The sequence below is a fragment of the Papaver somniferum genome, chromosome 5 (assembly GCF_003573695.1).
Source record: "Papaver somniferum cultivar HN1 chromosome 5, ASM357369v1, whole genome shotgun sequence".
Taxonomy (NCBI): Eukaryota; Viridiplantae; Streptophyta; class Magnoliopsida; order Ranunculales; family Papaveraceae; genus Papaver; species Papaver somniferum.
In genome coordinates, this window is record NC_039362.1 from 78253461 (window position 1) to 78278648 (window position 25188).

The 25188-nt window shown below is 36.8% G+C and overlaps 1 protein-coding gene and 1 pseudogene across 1 annotated transcript; one reads left to right on the forward strand and one right to left on the reverse strand.

Annotated features, from left to right (window-relative positions):
* The first annotated feature begins 2079 nt into the window (after positions 1-2079).
* Positions 2080-15029, forward strand: LOC113281982 (DENN domain and WD repeat-containing protein SCD1-like). The gene is made up of 31 exons (XM_026530896.1): positions 2080-2390; positions 2986-3079; positions 4991-5192; positions 5555-5696; positions 5818-5918; positions 6291-6354; positions 6538-6651; positions 7552-7772; positions 8298-8352; positions 8431-8514; positions 8717-8912; positions 9035-9164; positions 9362-9419; positions 9521-9565; positions 9892-9967; positions 10075-10148; positions 10240-10290; positions 10726-10883; positions 11193-11240; positions 11426-11483; positions 11578-11661; positions 11799-12060; positions 12159-12370; positions 12562-12626; positions 12820-12943; positions 13089-13270; positions 13352-13423; positions 13521-13681; positions 13822-13863; positions 14129-14337; positions 14520-15029. The coding sequence occupies exons 1-31, from the start codon at positions 2217-2219 to the stop codon at positions 14613-14615; spliced, it is 3654 nt and encodes a 1217-aa protein (XP_026386681.1). The 5' UTR covers positions 2080-2216; the 3' UTR covers positions 14616-15029.
* A 1262-nt stretch (positions 15030-16291) lies between these two features.
* Positions 16292-17599, reverse strand: LOC113277561 (annotated as a pseudogene).
* Between the last annotated feature and the right edge of the window lie 7589 nt (positions 17600-25188).

Here is a 25188-nt window from a genome sequence, read left to right on the forward strand (position 1 = left end):
ATTTTTTGTTCGAATTTATTTAGGGTTTTTACGTTGAAAATTGAATCAGACTTTATTACTAATTGGATATTCATATTGGGTTAATCAAATCTTATTAAAATTGGGTTAATCACGTCTTAATCCAATAGTATGTTAATGTTAATGTTATTACTTTTGTTACTGTTTCGGAATTTAATACTTAAGGTTCGAACTATCTCGTTTTGACGATTATAATTGGCTCCTTTTGTCCCGTACTATTAAAGCCTTTCGAAGTTCGAAGTACTCCTTTTGTACATGATCCAATTTGGAAAGATCCATCATCATGATGCGAAATTCATCGTCTGCTGTCTCCTTGGCTATTTTAGCCGCATGCTCAGCTTGTTTTTGTGCAAACTCGGCCGTTTTTGTTCCATCTTGAATCTTGATTGTTCCCGGTATTGAGAATTGAAATTTTCTTGCTGTGTAATAATTATTCCCATCAATTCCTCTTGGCGGTTGGATTTCTCTCGCCCGGTTTTCTTCAGTCGTTTAGCTGCTTTTTTTCCCATCTGACGAAGGTATGTATTCTCTATGTCTCCTTTATCTGTGTCGTTACCGGACTCGACTTGAGTGCCATCTTCCTCGGTATTCACGCTACTATCCAAATCGTGCGTCGTATCAAAAACAAAAGTCGATCGACGATTATATTTTATATTTTCTATGACAATTGGGTAGCACTCTTCGTGCCTAAATTTTCTTCCATGATTGCATTCCTTAAACCGTTTGTTTACTTCTTCGAGCTGTTAATGTTTTTAAAAACAATTAGGTTCATGGGCATCTCAATATTAGAAAATAATTGTTTCAAAACAGAGAGAATACTCATGGTCATTTCCGGACCCCATCCCGTATGATATTCACCTTCCACTTCCGCCTGTTTTGCCGAAAACAACGCAACTTCTTTACTTATTCCCTGAAATCGTTTTTGCCAGGAACTCCAAGACCGCTCTGGTTTATCCGGTAAATGAGCTTCAATATCATCCTTGATACGAGTCCACAACGCAATCTCTGATTGATCGGCTCCAACACCGGGATCTTGAGATATTGATAAATGAATTTTACACATCGTGACATCTTCGATTGTCGTAAAATTTGGACCTCTTGCTATTCGTGGTGGTGCCATTAAAAACGATTCGATGAAAATTTTCAAAATGATTTGAAATATGGAAAACTATTTTTTCTTCCTGATACTATTTTTTTCTTGCCGAATACAACGAATGATATGAAAATGTTAAAGGAAATCATCTGGTATATATAGGTATAAAATAAACCCGTTATTAACATTCAATTTCAAACGTTCGAAAAAGATAAATATCTTACCAACGGTCAAAAATCTGCTACGCAATCTCCAACGCCAACGTTCGAAAAATTTATCATTCTAACGTTCGAAAATTTTCATTTCATGTTTCATAATCTTTCTGATAACAGTTACTGGGCGTAAAAAAAAAGTCCGTTTGAGAGGGGCGGAATTTTGGTGTCCGCCCCAGAGAGACGGAATTTTGGTGTCCTCCCCAGAGAGGCGGAATTTTGGTGTCCGCCTGGCAACGCGCGGAATTCTGCTGTCCGTCTCATCAGGCGTAAATTTATGTTACGCCCGCAATAAACGTAAATTTAAATTCCGCCCCACCAACATACGTAAATTTGGTTTACGTCCGTTAACAAACGCAATTTAAGTTTACGCCTGACAACAAACGGATTTTAAATTTACGCCCGACTATATTAGGATTTGGGATTTGGTCGCGACTAAATATGGTCTGGGTTTTGATCGTGGGCTGGGTTTTGATCTTTACTCCGTCCCGCTGCGTTAGAAAATCAACCCAAATTTTTAATCTTCCTCGCCCACTGTGGATGCTCTAAACAATCAACTAGTATTTAAAACTATAGTCTTTTACCGGTTCCGACCTTCCGATTCCGATCCAACTCCTAGTGGAACCGGATCTGTTGACACCCTGTTAACACCGCTAAATTTGGAAGCGCTTCGCGTCACATCTACAACGCTTACCAAACACTCCCTAACAAAAAACTACATCCAATAATCACATACAGAAGGAAAAGAAAAACAAATTTAAATTTCTGTAGAGGAAAAATCAAAAAAGAAAAAAAAAAGAGAAAAGAAGTTTTGTTGGGAAATAATGAAACAGAAAGACTCGTAAGTTATTGCAGATCTGAAAGGATCGACGAAACTAAATCTATCAATCAATATGGCTCGGATCTTTGAATACTTCGTTGTATGTGGAATCGGTCCAGAAATCAGAACATTAGATGGGAACAAAGGATTTCATGGCACAAGTCATATGTACTTGCCATCTCTTCTTGATCAATTCCCTCCTATTAATCACTCTCTTTATCCTCCTCCTCCCCCTCAACTCTCAACTGTAAGTTATCGTTTTTTAATCTCACATCAAACTTAAGTTTGTTGTTTTTAATCTCACATTATGAAATTGTTCTAAATTTCCATTCATGATTAGCTGTTTGGTATTAACTGTGATGCCATATTGTTCATTTTGTTGTTTTTCTTATTAGTCCGCTTTAGAAATTTGTAGGGTTCTCAATGGGAGGAAGTAGTTAGAGTAAAATCAGCTTTGATGTAGATGGTAGACCTAAAGTTGCCATAATGCAGTGAATTGAAAGAGATTGTAGTGAAATTGGTAGCATTTGTAGTGATATTGTAGTGGCAATGGAAGAAACTGTATTAAAATTATAGTTCTTGCTTAGCGAACACGTATTGGACTGACTGGAATCAATTTTGGTCACCACAAGAGGGTCTTGGGTGATGATTCACTGGTGGGTCTATGATTTTATATTACTAAATCACTTAGGGGTTCAGGCCAACACATTATTGTTAGTTTGGTACCGATGTTGCACGTGTACAATTGGTGATTTTGTGTTAAGTAAGAGTATGTTCAATGTTAGTGAATGAAATAATCTTTAGGAAGCTTATGATCATTTGACACTGTCTGACAACTGCAGTGTGTTCTGCCAGCTGGTGTGGAAATCTATCCATCAGGGTTCGATTCTAATGATGCTGCCACACTCCCAAGAAGCTATCCAATAGTTTTAACTGGTACCTGCTCATCCTTTTCGTCATTGCACCTGTTATTTGCTTTAAATATGAATCCATAGTGTGGTTATTAGCAAGTGACATGACTCAGCGAAAAGTATTGGCTTTTAATGGAGAAGCCCTTGATAGCATTTGGTCTTGTATAACACTATAGAAGTGATAATCAGTAACTAGCATTTTGATTATAACGATTGCAGTCCAGATCCAAGACACGGAACCTTTAAATAGCCGAGGCAAACCTTGCCTCTGATGGAACTCTTTGTTGAATGTTTCCATCATGTAAAAATGTGCCATTTAGGTGTAGTTGTCAGATCTGCATAAGAAAGGTAGCCAGCATTACTTTCCAAATTTAAAAGTGATTTTAAAAACCTTGTCAATTATCACTTAAAACTTGTTCTTCTACTGCATGTTAACATGTGGGTGATCTTACTCGATCAATCAACGTGGTATCCATGATTGATACCGTTCGGGTACTCTTCACACCATGCGTTTCCTCAGAAATAGCTGTTAGTTGAGTTTGAGCTGAAATCCTAGCTATTCACATTTAAAATTAAGAAGCATTAAGAGTACAATGAACTCGTCTCATCACCATGCCTGCACCCGTGTTTCCTCTAATCACACATACTCGCTTTCCTCCTTCATATGTTCAGGTTATTGCCTTTCCCTTTAGATACTCTTTGTTTCCGAATATCAAATATGCCTTTGATATGGAATTGTTGAATCACGGTAAGAAATCACAAGATAAGCAGTTTGATTTATTCATAGCCTGAAGTTAAATCTGGTCAGGCTTGTGTGTACAACTCTGCTGTTCTGCTATAAAATCGTTATTTTGGACTTAACGGCTCTGATAATTCTCTGTACATTTCTGTATGTAATCCCTGTTTGATAAACATTTTTGTATGCGGTTACGCCGCAAAAGTTTAGTGAAAACACCTCAGCGACCTCACCTTCTCAGCCTATATTAGAGATGGACGGACACTTCTCTCTCACAAGAAATGCTCGACTTTTTTGAGGAAAATTTACGTGTTTATGTATTAAGAAAGGATGCTATCGTTGGGTTCCATTATTGGTTACTTACTGTTATGTATTCCTTTGAAGTAATAAAGCTTGATATTCAATACCAAACCGAGGTGCTTTGGACTTGAAAACAGAGAACAACCAAAAATGTGATGGCGGAGAGAGAAGTCCTTTTGATTTAAGTAACCAACATTAAATTAACATCCAAGATAAACTAAAGAATCATTTAGAAAATGATTAGTATAGGTATCAAATGATTTGTTCTTTTCCGTTACCTCTGCCCCTTGCATATTAGTCTTAAGCTAAACTTTTTCCTTTCTTTTTCTTGCTGAACCTAGAAAGATAGAAAAGAAATAAATCTTAAGTTAAACATTTGCCTAACCAAATTTTCACATCTGTGATGATGATCCAAATTGAGCTTAGCCCTACCTGAAAAACATTGGTTTTATGCAGTTTTCCTTGCCAAGTATTGTTAGTGCAGGTAACTCAAAACTTTTGTTTGGATGGAAGCCTATCAACTGGTGTTTTTTCGGTAATGTAAAAGCAGAAAGTATGAAATCTTCCTAGGCTGATAGTGGACTCTGAACTTGCTGCCCTAAGTAAAAACTATTTTATTCATTTTCTAATTTTTCCAACCTTTGAATGCTTCTACATCCGCTGTATTGCTAGTATTTTCAGCAATACCAAGTTGATATGCTATTGGTTGTGCCTTTTTTTTAACACTACTTTTGAAGGGGTTCATCCCTTCTCGTTCGCATTGTTTCAGACTTTCAGTAGTTTGAACTGAGAATTTTCTACTATTGATTGTGCCTTCTTTTTATTTTATACTACTTTTGAAGGGGCTCATCCCTTCTCGTTCGCATTGTTTCAGTAGTTTGACCTGAGAATTTTCAACAGAGGGAGATGGGTCTAAAATTTATGTTAGCTGCATTGCTTTTCGAGATCCAGTGAGTGAGGATATTGCTGAAGCTTATCGAATCCCAGCGAATTCATTTGCGGACAAATGTATCTGTCTCGTTTCACACTCACCCAGTTTTCGTGTCCTTAGGGATACACTGGAGGAATTATTTACTCTTTGCTTTTCTCCTACTGGCAGCAGGTATGGTTTATTTGACGACTCTTTGTTCTGTGTTTGCTGAATTGTCTTATCCATGATTGTTATCACGACTTTTTTTCTTTTTCGCTTAGTTTTACTATTCCTGTTATTATGTCCATTTGTTCATATGAATCAGGAGAACTTCAGTCTTGGACATTACCTGTCTACTATGTAGTAAAGGATTTAGACCCCGAGTCAGTGTGAGCAGTTGGTATAAAATTAAGATAATTCATTTTAGCAGAAACTAGATAGCAAACAAGTACAGCCAAAAGAAAAGTGTAGCAGAATGACTTACTTCTATGACTAGCATCATTTCATCTTATTACTTATATTGTTAGTAACTCTCAGCTTTGTAACATTTTCAGCAAGCCATTGTGGGATGTTATTGCCTATCTTGTGTCAAACGTTCCTTTGCCTACACCGGGAAGGGACAGGGTGCTTTTTGCTGTTGAACACTGCCTACTTTCTGTGGAGGCTCCATCGAATGATGGACTGCCTCATGCTGATGTATGGACACTTTGCTTCAACACTTTTAAACTCGACTGTTGCTTTGAATCTTCTGATATTTTGGTCATGTGGTAAGCAGGTTACCAGTTGACGTTGACATTCATCTGTTTCTGTGATACAGATATCCTTTCAACCACTGGTGCAGTGCTTGGATGTGGACAACTTAATTAAGCTTTTCACTGCCGTGTTGCTGGAAAGGCGTGTTTTGATTCGATCAAATAAGTAAGCTTTTGACTTGGGGCACTAGAAAGATCTTCAGTTCTTAATGCTACTGCTTTTAGGTTCAAATTTGGCATTTTACTGACGAATAACTCTTACTGCAACCAATTATTTAAGTCTGGTCCAGAAACAGTTACTCAAGGCCACATTGAGAGACTTGAGATTCACTACCAAAAAGTTTTCTTCAAGACATATGATATGGTTCAGTTTCTAAGTAGCAACAGACTTATACTCTTGTCTACTTGTTATGGGTTTCATTTCTTGATCTGTTTAGATTACCAAGCCACAAAATGACATTAATCAGTGGTTAGCATTAATCATTTAGTACCAGGATTGTCTTTATTTAAGTGTGCACCATCTTTTCTCATATGGCAGGTATACACTTCTAACTCTGGTGTCGGAGGCCATTTGTCATTTGATATATCCTTTCAGGTGGCAGGTAAGTTGGCCTGCATTGATCCTGCTCTCGCTATTTTGTCGTAAGACATGCGTGCTAACTGCACCATTTCTGTGATGAGACTATGTTTGTCACTTTCATTCGTCTTGTACTTCAGCATTGTGATCTGTTAATTCGATTTTATACTGAATCTCTAACTTTTGGCTCTTTGTTGTTGTTCTGAAGCATGTCTACATTCCATTACTATTTTTCAGTGGGGTAGACTATATTGATGCTCCCACACCATACATGATGGGTTTGCACTCAGGTGTTGATACAACTGGTCTCAGTATGGATGGTGTAAGCTTTGTATCTTGTGCATAATCTTTTAGTGATTTCTTAGGTTTTGTTTTTTGTTTGCATGATGTTGTGACGACAAATTCTCTTTCTATTTATTCTGTTCCTTTCTAGGCGTTGCTTCAAACATCATGTCTGCATGAGATTCATGAAAAAGAAAAGGTCTCTAAATTGAAGATAAAGATAGAAACACGCATGTCATTTAAATTTTTTGAGTTTTTGGCCAGATTTCCATCCATTCAAGATTTGTTGCAGTTTACAAATCTTGGAGAATGAAAACGTGCTTGAAATACTAGCTAGGAAATGGTGGAAAGGAGCTTTGGTTGTCTGAAACCCTGAATACAAACTTTATGCAGACTTGGATCTGTAGCCTCACAATGGGGATCAAAGAAGGCTATATCTTCATATTTGCCTTATGCTGAATTTACCAAAAAAGACTTCAATTTCAGGCACAATTCCTCAACTAATATGTAATTGAGCAACATCTAAGAACATGATTAGACCATTAATGGTATCCTTCATTTGTACTTGTATACGTGAATGATGGTTTAAACATGATTTATAAGTACTGGGTTATTCCTACCTTATCTAAAGAAAAATTGGTGCTCAAGGTGTTAGCTTGGAAGCGAGTTACCTTGTTGATTTTTACACAACCTTTTGATGATTTGAACTCTCCATCCTATAATATCTTGTGTATTTTCATATTATATGTCATAGGCTGCTTTAACCAATAGTAAGTTTGGTACATATACTGCGAAAGTTTACTGGTATGAAAATCTTAGTTAATGTTTTCGTCAGATGAAATTTATTTAATCCGGGGTTCTGTTCTGTCCATTTTGTTGCCCCTTTATACATTTTAAATTCAAAACCTTGACTGTGCTTATTTACCTATGTTTTATCTAGGTAGTTGTCGTTGACCTTGAATACAATCGCATCACCACTACAGAAGATATACCTCCCGTGCCAGAGCCAGAACTGAGTACTCTGCGGGGTGACATAATGAAACTTCTGTATCCAAATGTTGTTGGTATAGATGAGATGAAGACTAGCCTTTGTACTTCATCCGAGTATTATCCAAAAGGTGGCAGCAGACCTTGGGGAGAGGAGCAAGATCTTCAATTTAGGTGATGCCTAGGTTCCTCTGAAACTTCTATGGAAGCATACCTGTAAGATGTTTGGGTGGTGCATGCTTGTTAAGAGCTCGTTCATAAATTATGGGTGAACTCTATGGAATGGAGTGATCCTCACACGCTTGATTACTGTATTGTGTTGATTTTATTGGAGGTTAAGAAGGTCTATGATGTCTGAAAAATTAACACTTGTTTCTCTTCTAAACTTTACGAGCCTTTAACGTTACATAAATATGATAATATTACCTGGTACCATGGGGTAGGAGTGCTTTGATGCAAGTTCTGTAGTGTATATGAATTGGACGGTGGTACTATATCTTCAACCTAAATTTTTGTGAAGCAGTTGCAATATCTGCTGATAGATTGATTTGAGGTTCCAAACTTTTCATTGTTTTTATGATGTAGATCAGTTTTGCTATACATGCCTTCCTTGTAATCAAGATATGAGGGTTTGGATATCCATTGCATTGCTCAATAAGAACACTTTTTCTTATTATATGTTTCAATTCATGTCTGCAGATTAATATTCTTAAAATTCTTCGCATCCATTTTGAGTGGCTATCGTAATTTCATGGTAAGAATATTATCTTCCTTTGCTGTAGTTTTGTTTTCCTTTCCCAGTTCCTCTTCTGATCCAATCATTCTTTGTCAGGAACCCTCTGCTAATCAAGTCTTCAACACTCAAGCATTTATGAAGAAACGCTCTCGGTCAACTAGCCAACCACCAGACTCCATGGTGATGTTGCTTTCTCTTAATTATCATCTTTTTTCACTTTCAGGTTTAATTGGGGCTAAACACTAGGAAAAGTCAGTCTTAATACTTTGTTTTCTTTACTCTGTTTTGATTATTGCTATCCGATTTGCTCTTTTTATATGGCATTTTATTTAAACCCGAACATTTACGTGCTGACAGTACCATGACAATTGCTTTCCAACAGATTGCACAGTTTCTGGAATCTCAGGGGTTCATTGATTACCTGGAGAGAGGCATTGGTTCTGACGCTAAAGCTAATAATCTTCTTGATAAGCTACAAGATGCGATGGGAAGAGGTCAAAATCCCATGTCTATTTTTCCAGTTCTCTCGTCAGAACCTGAGATCATAACCATATCCGATGCTGGTGTTGGAATTTCAGGTGATTAATTAATCTTGTGACAATTTAACTGTTTGAGAGGGGTGTGCAAAAAGCAAACAAGTTTGGCTCATTCTCAGTATTTATTGTTTATCTTCTAAACATCATACATCTCGGTTGATCAGGATCGGGTGGAAAACACTGTTATGACAGATTTCCTGCAAACTTTAGAACGGAGGAACAAGAAGAAAAGAGGAAGGCTATTCTTGCAGCAGCTGTTGGAGCTCTGGAATATTCAGCAAAGCATGGTCCTAGGTACCTAAAACTATGGTGTCCTCTCAACTATGAGTTTTGTAAGATGAAAAGAGTCACTGGCACTTAGAATTTAATTCCTGTAGATTGGAGATTCATGTTATCTATCATCCTCAATGCGATAGAAGTTGTGCTTGTATCTATGTTGACTTACTGCTTCTTTCAAATTATCTCTGACCTTCGTGGTTCTTTCATACCAGCTCCCCTTCTGTGAGACTCGACTCGAAAGCGGAAAGCCTCAGTCCGAGGGAAAGAGCAGTAAGTTCTATCGAACTGTGCCACAGTGGCTGATGCATCATCTATATTATGAATTAGAACGAGAAAATAACTTGAACCTCTTTTGTGTTTTCTTTGGCCAGGCTGAAAGAGAACGGATGGTACTGGATATACAAGTGAAGTTGCAGGTTAGGAAGCTACCTTTACTCAATATGAGTCGTAACACTTAGTTTTGTTTCCGAGTAGCTAAGAATAACCATATTAGGGGAGTTTGGTTTAATTTAGCTGATTCAGTTACAACTTACCAATTTCAGTTGATACCTCTTCTTGCTAATGGGACGTGCTTCTTTTTTCCTATTGACACATGGATGTAAATGCAATTTTCAGTTTTGTTGTATCTTGCTTATACTACATTATGTATGTCTTGATGGACTTACTAATACTGTTCTTAATTTTCATTTACTCCTATTGTTTACTTCCGACTTCTAAGTATCAAGGTGTGCTTTGTTCGCAGGGTTTGTGGTTGCGTCTTTTGAAGTTGGGTGCTACTGATGATCCTCTTTCTTCATTTGAATATGGCACAATCCTAGGTACTGTTTTCGCGCTGTTAAGTTTTTCCACCTGGCCATCTGGTACAGTGTTTCCTGAGCAAGTGTCTTTAAACTGCCGCATATTATAAGCTCTATATCATTTGCAGCATTAATTGAGTCGGACGCAGAGGGAATTGGAGGCAGTGGGTTTGTTGAATGTATAAGGGAACACATTCATACTGTATGTAAATCCCAGTGGCAAACCTTGTTTAGTGGTTGTATGTTGGGATTGTCTGCTGACTTAATTTCTGTGATAAATTTATTCTTACCAGGGATGGATTTGCCAATTGACAGAGGAGCAGTTCATTGCAGTGAAGGAATTGGTATGTATCCTTTCATTAATAGCAAGAGTATAGATGGGGAGGATTAGTGTTGTTGAAGATCAGTCATAAAAGTCAATCGACTTATTGGCCAGTAGAAAGACCATCACCTGTGATCCTGTTTGGAAAAGCTTGCGAATGCGGAATGATGCAAGTCGTTTTTGCTTTTTTGTGTTATTTTCTTCCTTTTCCTGATATTTCAGAAAAACCTTTCTGCAAACACTCCTGGGCAGTTTTAGGCTAGTAATGGTTGCATACTCTGGCCTCTTCCCTTAATTTCATTGTCAGTAAGCTTTGAGGCAAGTCGTAGTTTTTCCTTTTGATTGGCAATTCCTAGTATGTTTATGATCTAGCTTCTGGTAGGCGAGGTCCGTTTTATAATATTTTACACCTGCCTTATCACATTAGTAACTTGTCTTAGGTTTTGTGAAACTTTAGCTCAAAACAGCAATTAGTCGTGCCACCTCCCGCAATGACACGTCAACTGTGAGAGACGCCCTCGAAATATCTGCTGAAATGTACAAAAAAGACTCTAATAACGTCAAGGACTATGTGCAACGCCATCTCCTTTCTCTTCCAATCTGGGAGGAACTAAGGTATGCATTTCGCATCCACTTTGTAGGAGTTGAAGTGATTCTGTGTTTGATCTCGTGTTATCCGTAAACTGTATCACACATTCACACTTATTTGTTGGTTGGTATTTCAAACTTCAGTGCACCCAAGTTAAGAAAAAATATAATGTGTATAGATAGTCCATATCGTTAGGTTAGCTGTTACTCTTGTATCTTAAACTTCAGCCAACCGAGATTGCAACTGCTTTTTACTGAGTTTGCAGTCATGCCTATTTTCTTCAAATCACATAAGAGTTGGACATATGCTAATAGTTCTCGGTATTCCTGTTACAGATTTTGGGAAGGATACTTTGACTATTTAGTGGACCAGAATTCAAACAAGTAAGTGCCTTGCACATTTACTTTTTGTCCCTGATAGCTTGAACATTGAAACTTGCAAGCGAACTGTCTTATAATTTCATGTAGAAGCTTATAGTTGACTCTATCTACATACTTAAAGTGTTTACTGTATGTGGTTTGAGATGATAGTATACTCATAACCAGTTCTTTTTCTAATCCTTATTTAGGTTGTCCAATTACGTGACTCTTGTGACAGCACAGCTCATTATACTGGCTTCTCACATGGTAAACTCTCTTAGGCCCGTCCTCTTATATATGATAGCCTGCTACAGAGACAAGCATTTCATTATTGATCTCTGTTTCATGTTGTATAATGGAGGCTGGATTAGGACTTCCTGACACTGATGCGTGGTACATGATTGAGACAATTGCTGATAAAAACAATATCGGTTACAAAAATTCTGTAAGTGATGCTGTTTTTTTTCTGGTTCTTCTATGTGGCAGTTTTATATCTGTCTCTTAATCTCATCTTTTTGCCGGGTCGCTGCAATTCCTGTCTTTGTGAGTGACATTAGAAACTAATAATCTATGGTATTGCAGATAAATCTTCGTGGTTTATTGTCACATATCCAACATTTACGGGTTGGTTACTGGGGAATCTCCTCTGTGAAAGTCCATTCTTCGTCACCGTATGGATTAGCATCCCCATCTCCAGATGCCGTAGATGAGAGCCAGCAGCCTACTGAGGCTTCTGGTGTTGGCCGGAGCTGGGTCCAGAGTATGTTTAGCAGAGATACGTCGACAAGAAACAATTCCTTCAGTCGTGGTGTCCGCAGGTGGACTTCTGACAATAGCAACCCAGGTATATTTCTTAATGTTTATAGGAGCTTATGTTCCAGACTCTCTTCAGAAACCTGGATTCCATCTGATAAGTCATTGCTGCATTATTTTTGGTTTCAGCTGCAAATGAGAACATCAAAGGTACAGCTTCTCCCCGTAGGCCAGAATTATCAAATGCCGGGCAGAAGAAAATCCAGTCAAGTATGCGTGTTCTCAGAGGCCACACTGGTGCCATCACTGCTTTACATTGTGTAACGAGAAGAGAGGTGTGGGATTTGGTTGGTGATCGTGAAGATGCAGGCTTTTTCATAAGTGGAAGCACCGATTGCACGGTAGTTCCGAACTTACTTATTTATTTTGATAAGAGTATTTTGGTGCTGGCTGTTCCCTGATAGACCTTTGGTTCTTTGTCCCCTGAGATTTAATATTGGTATTCCTTTTTCAAAATAGCTGGTTCTCTGCGTAACTTAGGATTTCCTATTAATCTGCACATGAATGTGTAATGGGCTATATAATTTTTCAGGTTAAGCTTTGGGATCCTAGTATCCGTGGTTCTGAGCTTCGTGCGACTTTGAAAGGTCATACAAGGTGCGTAAATCGTAATTTAGTTTGTATTGATTACGAACTGTTCGATATTTTTCCAATACCTTTACATTTCTTAAACTATATCTTTTTGGTCCGTTGATTTGTTTTACTTGTGCTTCATTGTAGAGTGAACGGTTGTTTGAACTTCTTGGTCAAACTAATTGTCGTTATATCTTCTTTTTTTCTCTCACTTCAGAGCTATCCGTGCAATCAGCTCCGACCGAGGGAAGGTGGTATCGGGATCAGATGACCAGACTGTCATAGTTTGGGATAAGCAGACGACTCAACTTCTAGAAGAGCTAAAGGGCCATGATGCACAGGTTTAGTTGCTAACTTTGCTGCCCTATAAAGATTTTATTTTCTGTGTCTAACTTACTAACATACAACCATCTCTACTTCCAGAGTTGAAAAAACATATAACTAGATTGATGCTTGACCTTCTTACTCTTGTTATTTTGTTTTCAGGTCAGCTCGGTACGGATGTTATCAGGAGAGCGTGTCCTCACTTCTTCCCACGATGGAAGCATAAAGATGTGGGACGTGAGAACGGATACTTGTGTGGCTACTGTAGGTCGTTGCTCAAGTGCAGTTCTTTGCATGGAGTATGATGACTCTACAGGAATCTTAGCAGCTGCCGGGAGAGATGCGTATGTGCTCTGCAGTTCAATGCTTAAATTGCTGATGTTATATAATTAGCATAATTCCTATAATTAGTTGTTCTTTTTTAGGGTTGCAAATGTTTGGGACATCCGTGCTGGTAGACAGATGCACAAGCTAAGAGGGCACTCAAAATGGATCCGGTAAGCAAAACTGGATTAAAAGGACTTGATTACCTTCTTGTCATTATTCTTTATATCAGGATTATAAGTTGGTGTTTCAATTGTGGCAATCATACAGGTCAATAAGGATGGTTGGAGACACTGTAATTACCGGAAGTGATGACTGGACTGCTAGATTATGGTCTGTTTCTCGTGGATCATGTGATGCTGTACTATCATGCCATGCTGGTCCAATTCAATGTGTTGAGTTATCACCGTCCAATAATGGGATAATTACGGGTTGGTTACCCCTTTCTACATTAATGATTTTATGTTTATTCAACGTGTTGCAAGTGTTGTTATTGCACTAATTAAAAGAATTTAGTACGTAGTCAACAACCCATTGAATTGTTGTGTTATGTTATGATTTTCTTTTTCAGGTTCAACTGATGGACTGATCAGGTTTTGGGAAAATGAGGAGGGTAAGAGCAATAGTATTTTCTCCGTATAGATTTTGCTTTACCTGGATTTCAGATTCTTCTCTTAGATCTATGATGTGGTGGAGACCAGTTAACAAAATCTGGATTTTTCTCCGAGACAATAACTTAACAAATGGCAACTAATATCTTTTGTAAAGACGAAACTGATAAGTTTCTTTCTTACCTTGATGAAAAACAATTGCAGTTAATCTTGAGCTTAGCACTTCAGGCATTTAAATGTACTTTGTTTATCTTTGTGTCTGTACAGGAGGGATAAGATGTGTGAAGAATGTAACTATACATTCTTCTTCTGTTTTATCTATCAGTGCTGGGGAACATTGGTTAGGAATTGGAGCGGCAGATAATTCCATGTCCCTCTTTCATCGGCCTCAAGAAAGGCTTGGTGGATTCTCCGGAACTGGATCTAAAATGGCTGGGTGGCAACTGTACAGAACTCCACCAAAAACAGTTGCTGTGGTATTTTATCAATATCCTTTTATATACTTGCATTATAAAAAAAATATATTTTATCACCAAATACTACCTGAATGACCTTTGTCAACTAACTACCAAATTTGCTCTGAATTCATTTTCAAACTTCAGTAACTATAAATGCAGGGATTACGGAAAGTTGATTTCCTTGCTTGTTTACCTTGTAGGTACGATGTGTTTCTACAGACTTGGAAAGGAAAAGGATATGCAGTGGTGGACGCAACGGACTTCTTAGATTGTGGGAAGCCACTATCAACATTTAGTTCACTAATGATTTTTCCGGGAGCCTTTAATGTTATCACTAGGGCAATCGACAAATATATTGGAGAAATTTGGCCTGCAATTGATTACTGCATCAATAAGCAACTCTGACGACAGCAAGTTTGCTGCAGTTTTTCCCTCCGGAGTTGATTATAATGCTTCCAAGTAGACAAGGGAAAAGAAATGCAAATTATATATATATCCACAAGCTTTTAGTTCAAATATTAGTCCAGTTCTATCTAGTGCGAGGTTTTGTGTAGTGATGTGTGTTGTAATATAGAAGCTATCCCTTCATAACGGGATTCCACAGTTCATATATTGTGTTGGTGAATGTGATTTGTAAAATGTACATTAATTTTTAGATTTTCTGGCAATCAAATACCAACTGTGTTGAAATAGAACTTCGTTTCTGGCAAGTGCTACTGAAGATTAGTTTCAAATAGTTGTATAATGTAAATTACAGGTCGGTAGATAAGATCAGATTCTTCAATCCACATGGAGTCATGGACTGATCTTGGACATAATTGATTTTATTCCTTTTTCTCTGCTGGCTAACAACTTTGTTCCATTTATGGAAGGTGGTCTTATAATGGATAAAATCTGGTCAAAAAAGTTAAGGGCAAATGAAGAAAGAAAGGTCCACTACTTTCAACCTCAAAGCCAATCTTCTTTTTTTCTCATGCTCCAAAGAATATACCACTCCAACTAAGTTTCTACACAATTCATTCCAACACTGTATAAACTGCTGCATCACTAAAAACAGGTTTCTTGCGTGCGCAAATGAAATATCTAAGACGAGCGGAATCAAAATCATTGGTTTTAGTTTATTTTTTGAATATGTTTCATATGTAAGAGAATCAGATCTACAAAGATACACTAGGTGGAGTGCCATATTGAGGGTGATCTTGCTGATATCGACTGATTTGGTTTGGTGGGTAAAATACATCCGGAACTTGTCCTTTAAGATCATTTTAAGATCATTTCCATATATTCCTTAAGGTATGGTATGATCAGATTTTGGCATGTATTCTGAAAGAGATGGTGGTATACATATTTGTAAGTTGTTACATTTTCAGATGTTTTGTCAGATGACTCGACTGGCTAGCCATATTCGCCATAATATGGATCCATATTAAGTGAATATCATATCATATCATATCATGTGTCATTACCAACTTGCATTTGATTTAACTGCTGAAGATAAGTACTTGAGACACTTCGTTTCACACTCCCACGCATGCAAGGAATATAGTTGAGCAGGAATAATACTCTAAATGGATCGACTTTTAAACAGTACACTAACATTATCAGGAAAAAGAATTACCAGATTGAATTCCATAAATCTTGAAAGTAAAAGCAGTTTTACCATGTTTAAAACTCGGTATGTTTAACATTTTGAATCGCCCTATCACACACACGAATGCATAACACCACGATATGCACTACTAGGTGTCAAATTTCACTTCCATGTTTAGGCATCTCCATAGTAGCAAATCTGACGGCTAACAAATATGTGCTCCTTGTGCATTCATGCGCGTGATAGAACTAGTCCAACATTTTTGAAGCAGAAAACTAGTCAATCAGAATACATAGTAATATACAGTTTTCGGATCCACACAAGGCCAGTAGTTAACAGGGAAACTTAGAGTCAGGGTATTAATCAGAAGGGCACACACTATACTTAAAACTTTTAAATTGGATAGATAAAACTATTCTGCAATACATTTCCTTGAGTACATCAAAAAAAACACAAAAAGAAAGTTGATATTACAGCATGATCATCGGTCACCGTTTGTAATTTGGGAGTGATCAAAGCTAATACTACTAACGACTGACGAGCCGTGTCATTTGCTGATGAAAGCTTTGATTTGAGAAATCATTTCACGGGTTCTAGTTTGAGAGAGTTGATAGTTATGTAGAATCTGAAAAGCATGTCCAACACCCATAAACATAACCTGCTCCACATTTTTCCCTGCTCTTCTCATAGCATTACAAAACTCCAAGCTCCTATCTTTCAATATATCCATCTCTGAGATGCAAACCATAACTGGAGGAATTCTCAAGTCTTCTAATCGGGTCGCACCTTTGGCTAAAGGGTTGCAAAATTGATGATCACGGTTTGAACCCGCCGGCAAAGATAATCGCCAAAATACGTCAGAGTTCAGACACGGTTAAACTCAAAGCTGAATTCGGAGGCTGTGCTAAATATTTCTCAGAGTAAGTTCTTTGTTCCCCTCCAAAAAAGGGTTGAACTAAGATGATCCCTCTGAGTGTCAACGGGTTAATTAGTCCCGATGCACCGATCCGTTTAGCTACATTATGGGCTATATTGGCACCAGCGCTATCACCACCTATGAACACCTTTGATAAATTGCAACTGTTTAACCACCATCTCTGATCATTATTAGATCTCATTGTGGCTTGCTGTTTAACCCACATGACAGAGTTGAAACCATCATCGAAAGCCTTCGGTAGACGATGTTCCGGTGCTAGACGATAATTCACTGACATAACAACACAACCAGAAGCAGAAGCTAATTTTGATATGAATTCATGATAGCAGATCCAAGAAGGTGAACCCACACAAAACCCACCACCATGAAAGTAAATAAGCAAAGGAAGTTGTTTTCCTTGGCATTTTGGGACATAAAATCTATCCCAAAGGTTACTGAATTTATCCATGATAACATCTTTGCATAACAAGTTTAGCTCTTGGCCTACGGCCGCCACAACATTCGGCACGATCGGAGGACGTTCGACGTAACCATCTTTGTAAACTTCGATTAATCCTTCAATCTCTTCAATCACAGCCCCATGTTGGTTGTGATCTTTCTTGCTGTTGCTGATATTTGAATGTGTAGTGCTCATTCTTGATTCCATGGATATGTTGGCCATTTTTGTTCTTTTGATTCTCATAAAAAGTTTAACAAAATGAAACAATATTGTTTTTTCTTCTTCTTCTTAGGTTCTCTTATGAAGATTTAGTACATAAGACTTGGTAGGTCTTGTTTATATAGGGAAAAAAAAGGAAGAAGAAGATGTCAGTCCAAGTGCGAAAATGCTATTTGACACCCTCAATAACAGCTAGTTAACAGCTGATTTTGACGTGGCATCACATGTGGAGGAAAGAACTGTTTATCTATTATACACGTCATGGATAACATTAATCTTTTTTTTTCTTCCATTCGTCTGTCACACTTGTTGTCATCTTCTTTTTATGGTTTGTGTTAAAAAAAAGCAATCAACAAATGTTTTGCCTTCCCGGGAAGTGGACATCATATATGTATATTGATCTGATTGACACAAATCAAAAGACATAAAAAAAAAAAGAAACAAAAATAATGAGATTAGTTAGATCCGATCATACTAATGCAAAAAGCATCAAAACCCCTTCTTCCTTCTGAATTCGATCATTAGATTGATGGGAAATTCCTAATTTTTGATCGATTTTGCTACTGAAACTAAACTTGGGTTAATTTTCTTTGTGATTCTGAAAGATTGATTAATGTTTTAGCAAAACAGGATTTGTTTTCGCAGTTCAAACTACAAATTTTCATTAAAAAGAAATTAAGTACATGTTAGAGAGAAAAATTACGAAAGGAAGAGATATTGCATCAAGCTAAAAATTTGATAGCGAGAAAGAGTAATAAGAATGTGAAGCTCATGGTATCTTTTGGTTATTCTTACCATTTCAGATTTTGTACGAACAGTACTAATCTAAATTCAATTATTTCAATATATTTTTTTATCGATGTTTTTCCCTTCGTATGACTTGGGTCAGCAAAACCATAGATGTTCTTCCACAGATGGTTTGAGTTCTTTGTTAAGAATATATTGAATTCAGATTAGACCTCTGAAGGAAAACTCAAACCATTTTGTCAATCAGACAGTTTTTTTGTTTTTTTGTTTTCAGAAGGAAAACTCAAACTCAAAGGCATAATAAAAGAAACAAAAACAATGAAATTAGTTAGATCTGATCATACTAATGCAAAAAGCATCAAAACCCATTCTTCCTTCTGAATTTGATCATTAGATTGATCTGATGAGTCATTTTTGAAGTTAGAGATTCATTTTAAAAGTCAATGCTCCACGGTGCGTTTGAGATCGATGACATGGAGAATGAGTCATTTTTCACTCTCACATACGTGCCATGTCCACATCAGTATAGCTGTCAACTAGCTGTTATTCAGCTGGTCATGTAGCAGGATTGGTCCAAGTGGATGGCTAGTACATGGAAGTAGAGAGAATATATGATAGAAGATTTTAGCCTACCTGTTTATGACAAGTGTCTGATAGCTACTTGTTATCTTGAGTGTTTTTTTTTCTTTTTCTTTGGCTACTTGTAAAATGTTAAGTGGGATTGGATTGGAGTTCAATTGATGCTGATGTATGATTGTGTCTATGTACTTGCGAAGATACACTCCAAAAGTGAATATTAGTCGTCTCTAATTTAGGTGGTGGGTGGTTAAGAGTGCTAATGCTAGATTAACACCTAAAGCAGCAGTGTGTGCTAGAAAGTCTAAATTAACTGCTGATCTGAATTCATATGCAACAAACAAAAGTAATGGAGTATTTAACTAATGATGATGTTTAAAAGTCTAAATGTCTGTTTTCCGGAAGGTGCAAGGAACCGGGCTGTCTTCTTGCTACTGATTCTGAAGTAGACATTGTAGGGTTGATCCATTTGATCCTGATTGGAAATTTGGAAACCAGAAGTTACACCATTGACTTCACATTTGCTCATAATTAACCGCAAGACTGCCACATGGGTATGTTTGCGCACGGGTTATTGTTGAGATTATTAGTCCCATATTATCCGGGTTATTTAAGATCCTGCGGTTAATAATTCTTAGAGTCACTCCACTCATAACTAATTGGTTTTTGAGTTGGATGTCCGTCTTCTAACATGGTATCAGAGCAGGTTATTTGGCCGCACTCTTATTCCGCATTACCTCACCCGATTTATTGACCACGTGTTAAACCAACAAGACTACACGTGTGGGGACGTGGAGTATTTACCTAGTATTTACCCGGAAATGATACACTCATCCGGAAAACCGGGGTGGGTTAAGTGTGGATCCCACACCTCTTTCTCACACAAACAAAATCGGGATGACCCCGGGACATCAACCATTTCCCGTATTTAGTATCTTTTTTTTCCAAAATAAATTTATCGCCTTCTCGAGAGTTTCTGATCTACTTGTTGATTGACAACAAATCCAGCTTGAGACCGACTGTAATATACTGATTTCATTAATTAGTACTAAAATTATGGTCAAGGTTTTAAATTTTCTTGCAATAACCACGGGAATTAAAGAACTCATCACACCTAGATCTGCTATACTGATTTGATACTGTGCCATGATGTGACCAATTGATTGAGCCTAATTAGCATCTATTTAGTCAAGTCTGAGAGGCATCTGTACCTAGTATTACAGACCCTTCATATTGGTCATTTAAGTGGCTAGGCAAATAATAAAGTAATTAATTAGTCAACTGAACAGAAGGAGAGGAGTGCCTAGAAGGCTAGCAGTAGCGCAGTGGAAAAGTTAGTGGGTATACTGATTAATTTCGAGGAAAACACTGCTCGTCAAAATCTATAATCTAGAAGGCCACGGAGTACTATGCGGACACAATCCGATGCGGCCAGAGAGGTATAACAATTTCCCGAAGGGGAAATTAGGCTAAGGCTCAACCCATGGATAACCCATAATATGAGGCCCTTAATTAAAAGAAGTTTAAGTCTAGGCCCCGAGTTATTAAAAGACATCCATGCCCTTTTATATATTGTCAAGCCCCAAATTAAATAAAATTTAAATTTAAGCCCAAAATTTTTAAATCTAGGCCCAAAGTTGTTAAAATACAGTGTGAATGTGTAAACAGAAGTTACACATACATATGGCATGTGTATCCTGAAGTTACACATCCTTATGACATGTGTAATGCAAAGTTACACATCAAAAAAATAGACATCAAAAAGAACACATACAAAAAAATACATGTATTACTTAATATTCATTTACAATAATTTCTTAGCATGTATAACTAGAAGTTACACACGCATCTGTCTAGTATAATTGAGAGTTACATATGCATCTATCTAGTGTAACTGAGAGTTACACATGCGTCTGACGTCTGATTTGTGCTTTTATGAAGTTTAAATATTTGTCTTTCCTTCTTGTCTTCCTCCCTCCAAAATGCTTGCATATCTGCAACGAAATAAACATCCATAGATCAGGTTGGATGAACAAAAAACAAAAATAACAATATTATACAACAATTGTAAGGCAAGATTATAGAACAAAGACGACAGAAAAGACACATGATAACCTATCTTAGCATGTGTAACTGGGAGCTACACATGCATCTGTCATGTGTAATTGACAGTTGTACATGCATATGACTTGGATACCTAGCATGTGGAATTTTTTGGTTGCAAGTTTGTTCATTTTAGCATGTGTAACTAGGAGTTACATGTGCATCTGTCTAGTGTAAAGAGGAGTTACATGCATATAGTATGTGTAACTAGGAGTTACATATGCATATAGCATGTGTAATTGAGAGTTACAAATGCACCTGACTTGTGTAACTGAGATTTACACATCCATATAAAGCACACATTTTCAACTATAAAAGACCTAAAAATCATCACTTCTCACCTGGGCAGTGGCCAACATCCTTATCTATCCAGCCATAAACTGCAAGAATATCCCAGAGCTTTGATAAATGTTCTTGGTTCTCGTGGTAAGCTAGTGTCTTGCCAGTGTGCGCAAACAACATCGAGACCTGCATAAACATCAATTGATATATAAAAGGTTACAATTATTCAGAAATTACTTTCATAGAAACATTGAAATACCACAGTCAAAACACCCTTAAACAAGCATGTGTAATCATCTGAGATGCATACAAAATCCATGCGTAATTCGAAATTACACATGCATCCTTCTAGTGTAACTGGGAGTTATAACTGAGAATTACACTGGCAGCAACAACATTCACATCGACCATAAAAAAAGACTCATACAAAAACAGATAAAAACATAATTCACCACAAAAATTTCTCAGAAATTACACATGCAATTAGGTTGTGTATGTAGGAGTTGCACATGTTATTTAACGTGTGTAATCAGAAGTTACACATGTACTTATCTCACCTGGAAAAAAACCAATTTCCATTGAGTTTCCGTAGTAATTCAAACATTTTAACTTTAATATCCCCTCTTATGTACTGCCATACCTAAATTTCTATGTCATATTATTACTTGAATCAATTTTACGAACAATCACAGCTGGAACAAACAGTATTGGATTTGCATGGTAAATGATACTTCTAATTAATACTTCAAATGAACATATCTTAGCATGGTACTCCACCAATTCTTCACTGAACGGCTACCAGAACTCATGGAAAAACAACTGCAGCAGGCAGGTAAATACCATGCATTTATATAGAACATGGACTTTATATCCCACCATGTGTAACTAGAAGTTATACATCCAATTATTTTGTCATAATAATATAAAGAAAGCCATTCGATGTGCCACGAAATGAGTAACAAAATAGTCCAACATACTTATAATAGAGTAGACATCTTCAAGAAAAATGCATAATCAGCTAAACACTCATAAAACAAGCATGTATAATCAGCTAGTACACATAAAAATGCATGCAGAAGTAACAAATCATTTCTCTATACACGGTTAACAAATATGTTACTAATAGCTTAGAACCAACTCACGAACAAAATACAAGTATTATTTCTATTTATCGACAAAAAATGCATAAAATTGATGTATCACTGTATTCAATGATCGAAAACCTCCATAAGAGTCATAACACTCAACCAATCAGAAATGTAAACAGCTAGATCAGATCCCTAGGGCAATTTACACAGCATAATCAAGGATCCAAGTATAAATTTACACATAATTATCTCAGAACCAGCTCGGGTACAACAATAACAAGATCTATCGGAAGAATTCAATAGCTACATACTGAAACCCTAACTACAAAATTCTGAATCAAACTCGACAAGAGAGTAGTAAAACTCACCAATTTTTGCACCGAGACCTTGCATCCCAGAGACAAGGATGTTAGAAGCAAAAAGTCTCTGCATAGTTTCCCGTCCATAAACAGCAAGCTCTAAGCTCACCACCAAGTCCGTTCTGCAGCTTCAATTGCAACCACCATCTGTTTCACTGTCTGAAATTCATCATAGTCAACAACAAACTATGAATCCACGCATGTAATATCTTGACTCTTAATTACCACACTGTAAAACAAGTTTCATATGTGTAACTAAGAGTTACACATGCTATATGCATGTGTAACTAGAAGTTACACATTCATATGACTTATGTACTAGGAGTTAAACATCCGCATATTAAGGGTTACAGAGCTAATCCCAATGAAGAATAAGAAATACATGCATGACCAGGCTTAGTTATCGCAGAATTATTAACCTTGGGAAGCTCTATAAGCTTAATGAGACATAACTTACACCATAAACATTAACACTAGTTCTCTCCCTATCTTGTATTACCATGTGAATACCACCACTAGGTCCAAATAAAAACATCCTCTCTGAAATTAACATAACATCACCATGAATTACTTCAACAGCTACACAGACACAAGCGTTCAAGGCCGTGTTCAATATGCAGTCACCAAAAGCTTTAAATGTAAAAAAATTTGCATATGTTGCAACTAGTTACATCCTATGTTACTGTAACATTATTATAACCAAAACAGACAGGCAATCATAGTATGTTAAACCGTTCTTATCTCCTATGCGATACAAATCCTCCTATTCAACCAAAATACTGAAAAACTTTGCATAAGCAAACAGTTTTTAAGCAGCACAAACCTCATCTGAACGTTGTTTCCCAACAACCAAAAGTTACACCTGCACTTCGATGCAACATTCATTTTCACAAGTAAAACAAAATTTGCAAAATACATGCTATAGCACACAACAGTTTAGAACAATCCCATCAGTTTTTTACACCATAACTGGACATATCACATTCCTTATGAACACTAACCTGATCCCAAAGAAATTTCTACCACATATACATGGATATAACACATACATTTTTCCAAAATTTCACAGAAACGTAACGGTTAGAACTTTAATTATAACTGATTCTCTATGTTCTTCTCAGTCTGGATTCCTACGGACACATCTGACAAAGTCAGTTGGCTGGAGTACTTCTGAAACTCCAATTCAAGTGAAATTTTTACATAAAGCTCTTCACCTAAATGGGTTACTTCCATTAAAATTTCAAAGAATTCTATGTAGTATAAATAAATAATTTCAGGTTTTCAGAACTGTTGAATTACAAAAAACCTACAGAAACAGTCTCTGAAACACAGGCGTTTAAGTGGCGTCTCCTGGTCTGATCCTTCTGAACTTTTGGTCGAGTTGTGAAAACACAGTAACGTGTAACATATTCAAAACTCACAAAGATCCGATGGTTGGATCTCAGTTTAAGAATCAATCAGTAACTAACTTTTCAGGTGCCAGGAAATAATACTTAATACGAATTTAACCTAAAATCTCCACTTCCTGACCTAAATTTTTTTAAAGAAAGAACAATTGAAGCTTCCACACTAACAGTAGTACATGATAAAAGCAAGAAAGAACTTGCCTTTGACTTGAGCAAGCCTTGAAAATTCCTAGTTTCAGTTGAAACTAAGTCCATTCTACAGCTTCAATTGCAACCACCTTTAATTTTAATGCCTGAAATTCAGCATAGTCAACCACAAGCATCTCAATCTTGCCTGTCAACATCCACTCCAAACAAATTCAAACTGAATTACCACCTATCCAAGCATCACCAGTAGATGAATAATCAAAAACCTACTCACAACAACAGACAGATCGAAACTAGATATAGATACATACAACGATTTTAACGAAGAACAGATCCAAGAATTTTGTTCAAATTTTTTGAAAAAATTTACATTAAAACAACCAAAGTAAGAAGATGATTGTAAATCTAATCTCTGATTTCGATTTATATAAGATAATTGTGAAGCATCTAAAGATTTAGGTTTATAAAATCCTAATATACTTTTCTGAAGGAAAAAATCTGAGTTAAATCAACTAAAAACTCTCAATCGAAGCATCATCAGAAGATAGGAGGATACTTACCTGTATACTTAGCTTGTTGATGAATTTGTATTGAAGCTGCAGATCAACTATTAAATAAAACCTAATCGGAAATGATTTCTGCTGCTTCGAATCGACTGAAAGTTAGATTCAATTCAAAATCTATTAAATCGATACAAAGACTGATTCGTATTAGTAGATTAACTGATGATTACCTGCAAAATCTATCAAATCGTCTCGTCTTCTTCTTCACAGATCTAAAATCGCAAGAGCAGAGAGAGAAAGAGAAATGGGAAATGAAAATATCTACTGAGATTCCTCTTGTATATATAGTGAAGGGTAGTATTGTCGTTATCAAAATTCATAATAATTAATTATGGGCCAGATCTGAAGAAAACTTGATATTTTGGGCCTAGTAATATCATTTTACGAAAGTATGGAATTGACAATGTATGAT

Coding starts and splice junctions, on each gene's coding strand:
- LOC113281982 (XM_026530896.1), top strand. CDS start 2,217: ATGGCTCGGATCTTTGAATACTTCGTTGTATGTGGAATCGGTCCAGAA. Junction 11,484..11,577: donor TTATACTGGCTTCTCACATG/GTAAACTCTCTT, acceptor TGTATAATGGAG/GCTGGATTAGGACTTCCTGA. Junction 13,424..13,520: donor GGGCACTCAAAATGGATCCG/GTAAGCAAAACT, acceptor GCAATCATACAG/GTCAATAAGGATGGTTGGAG.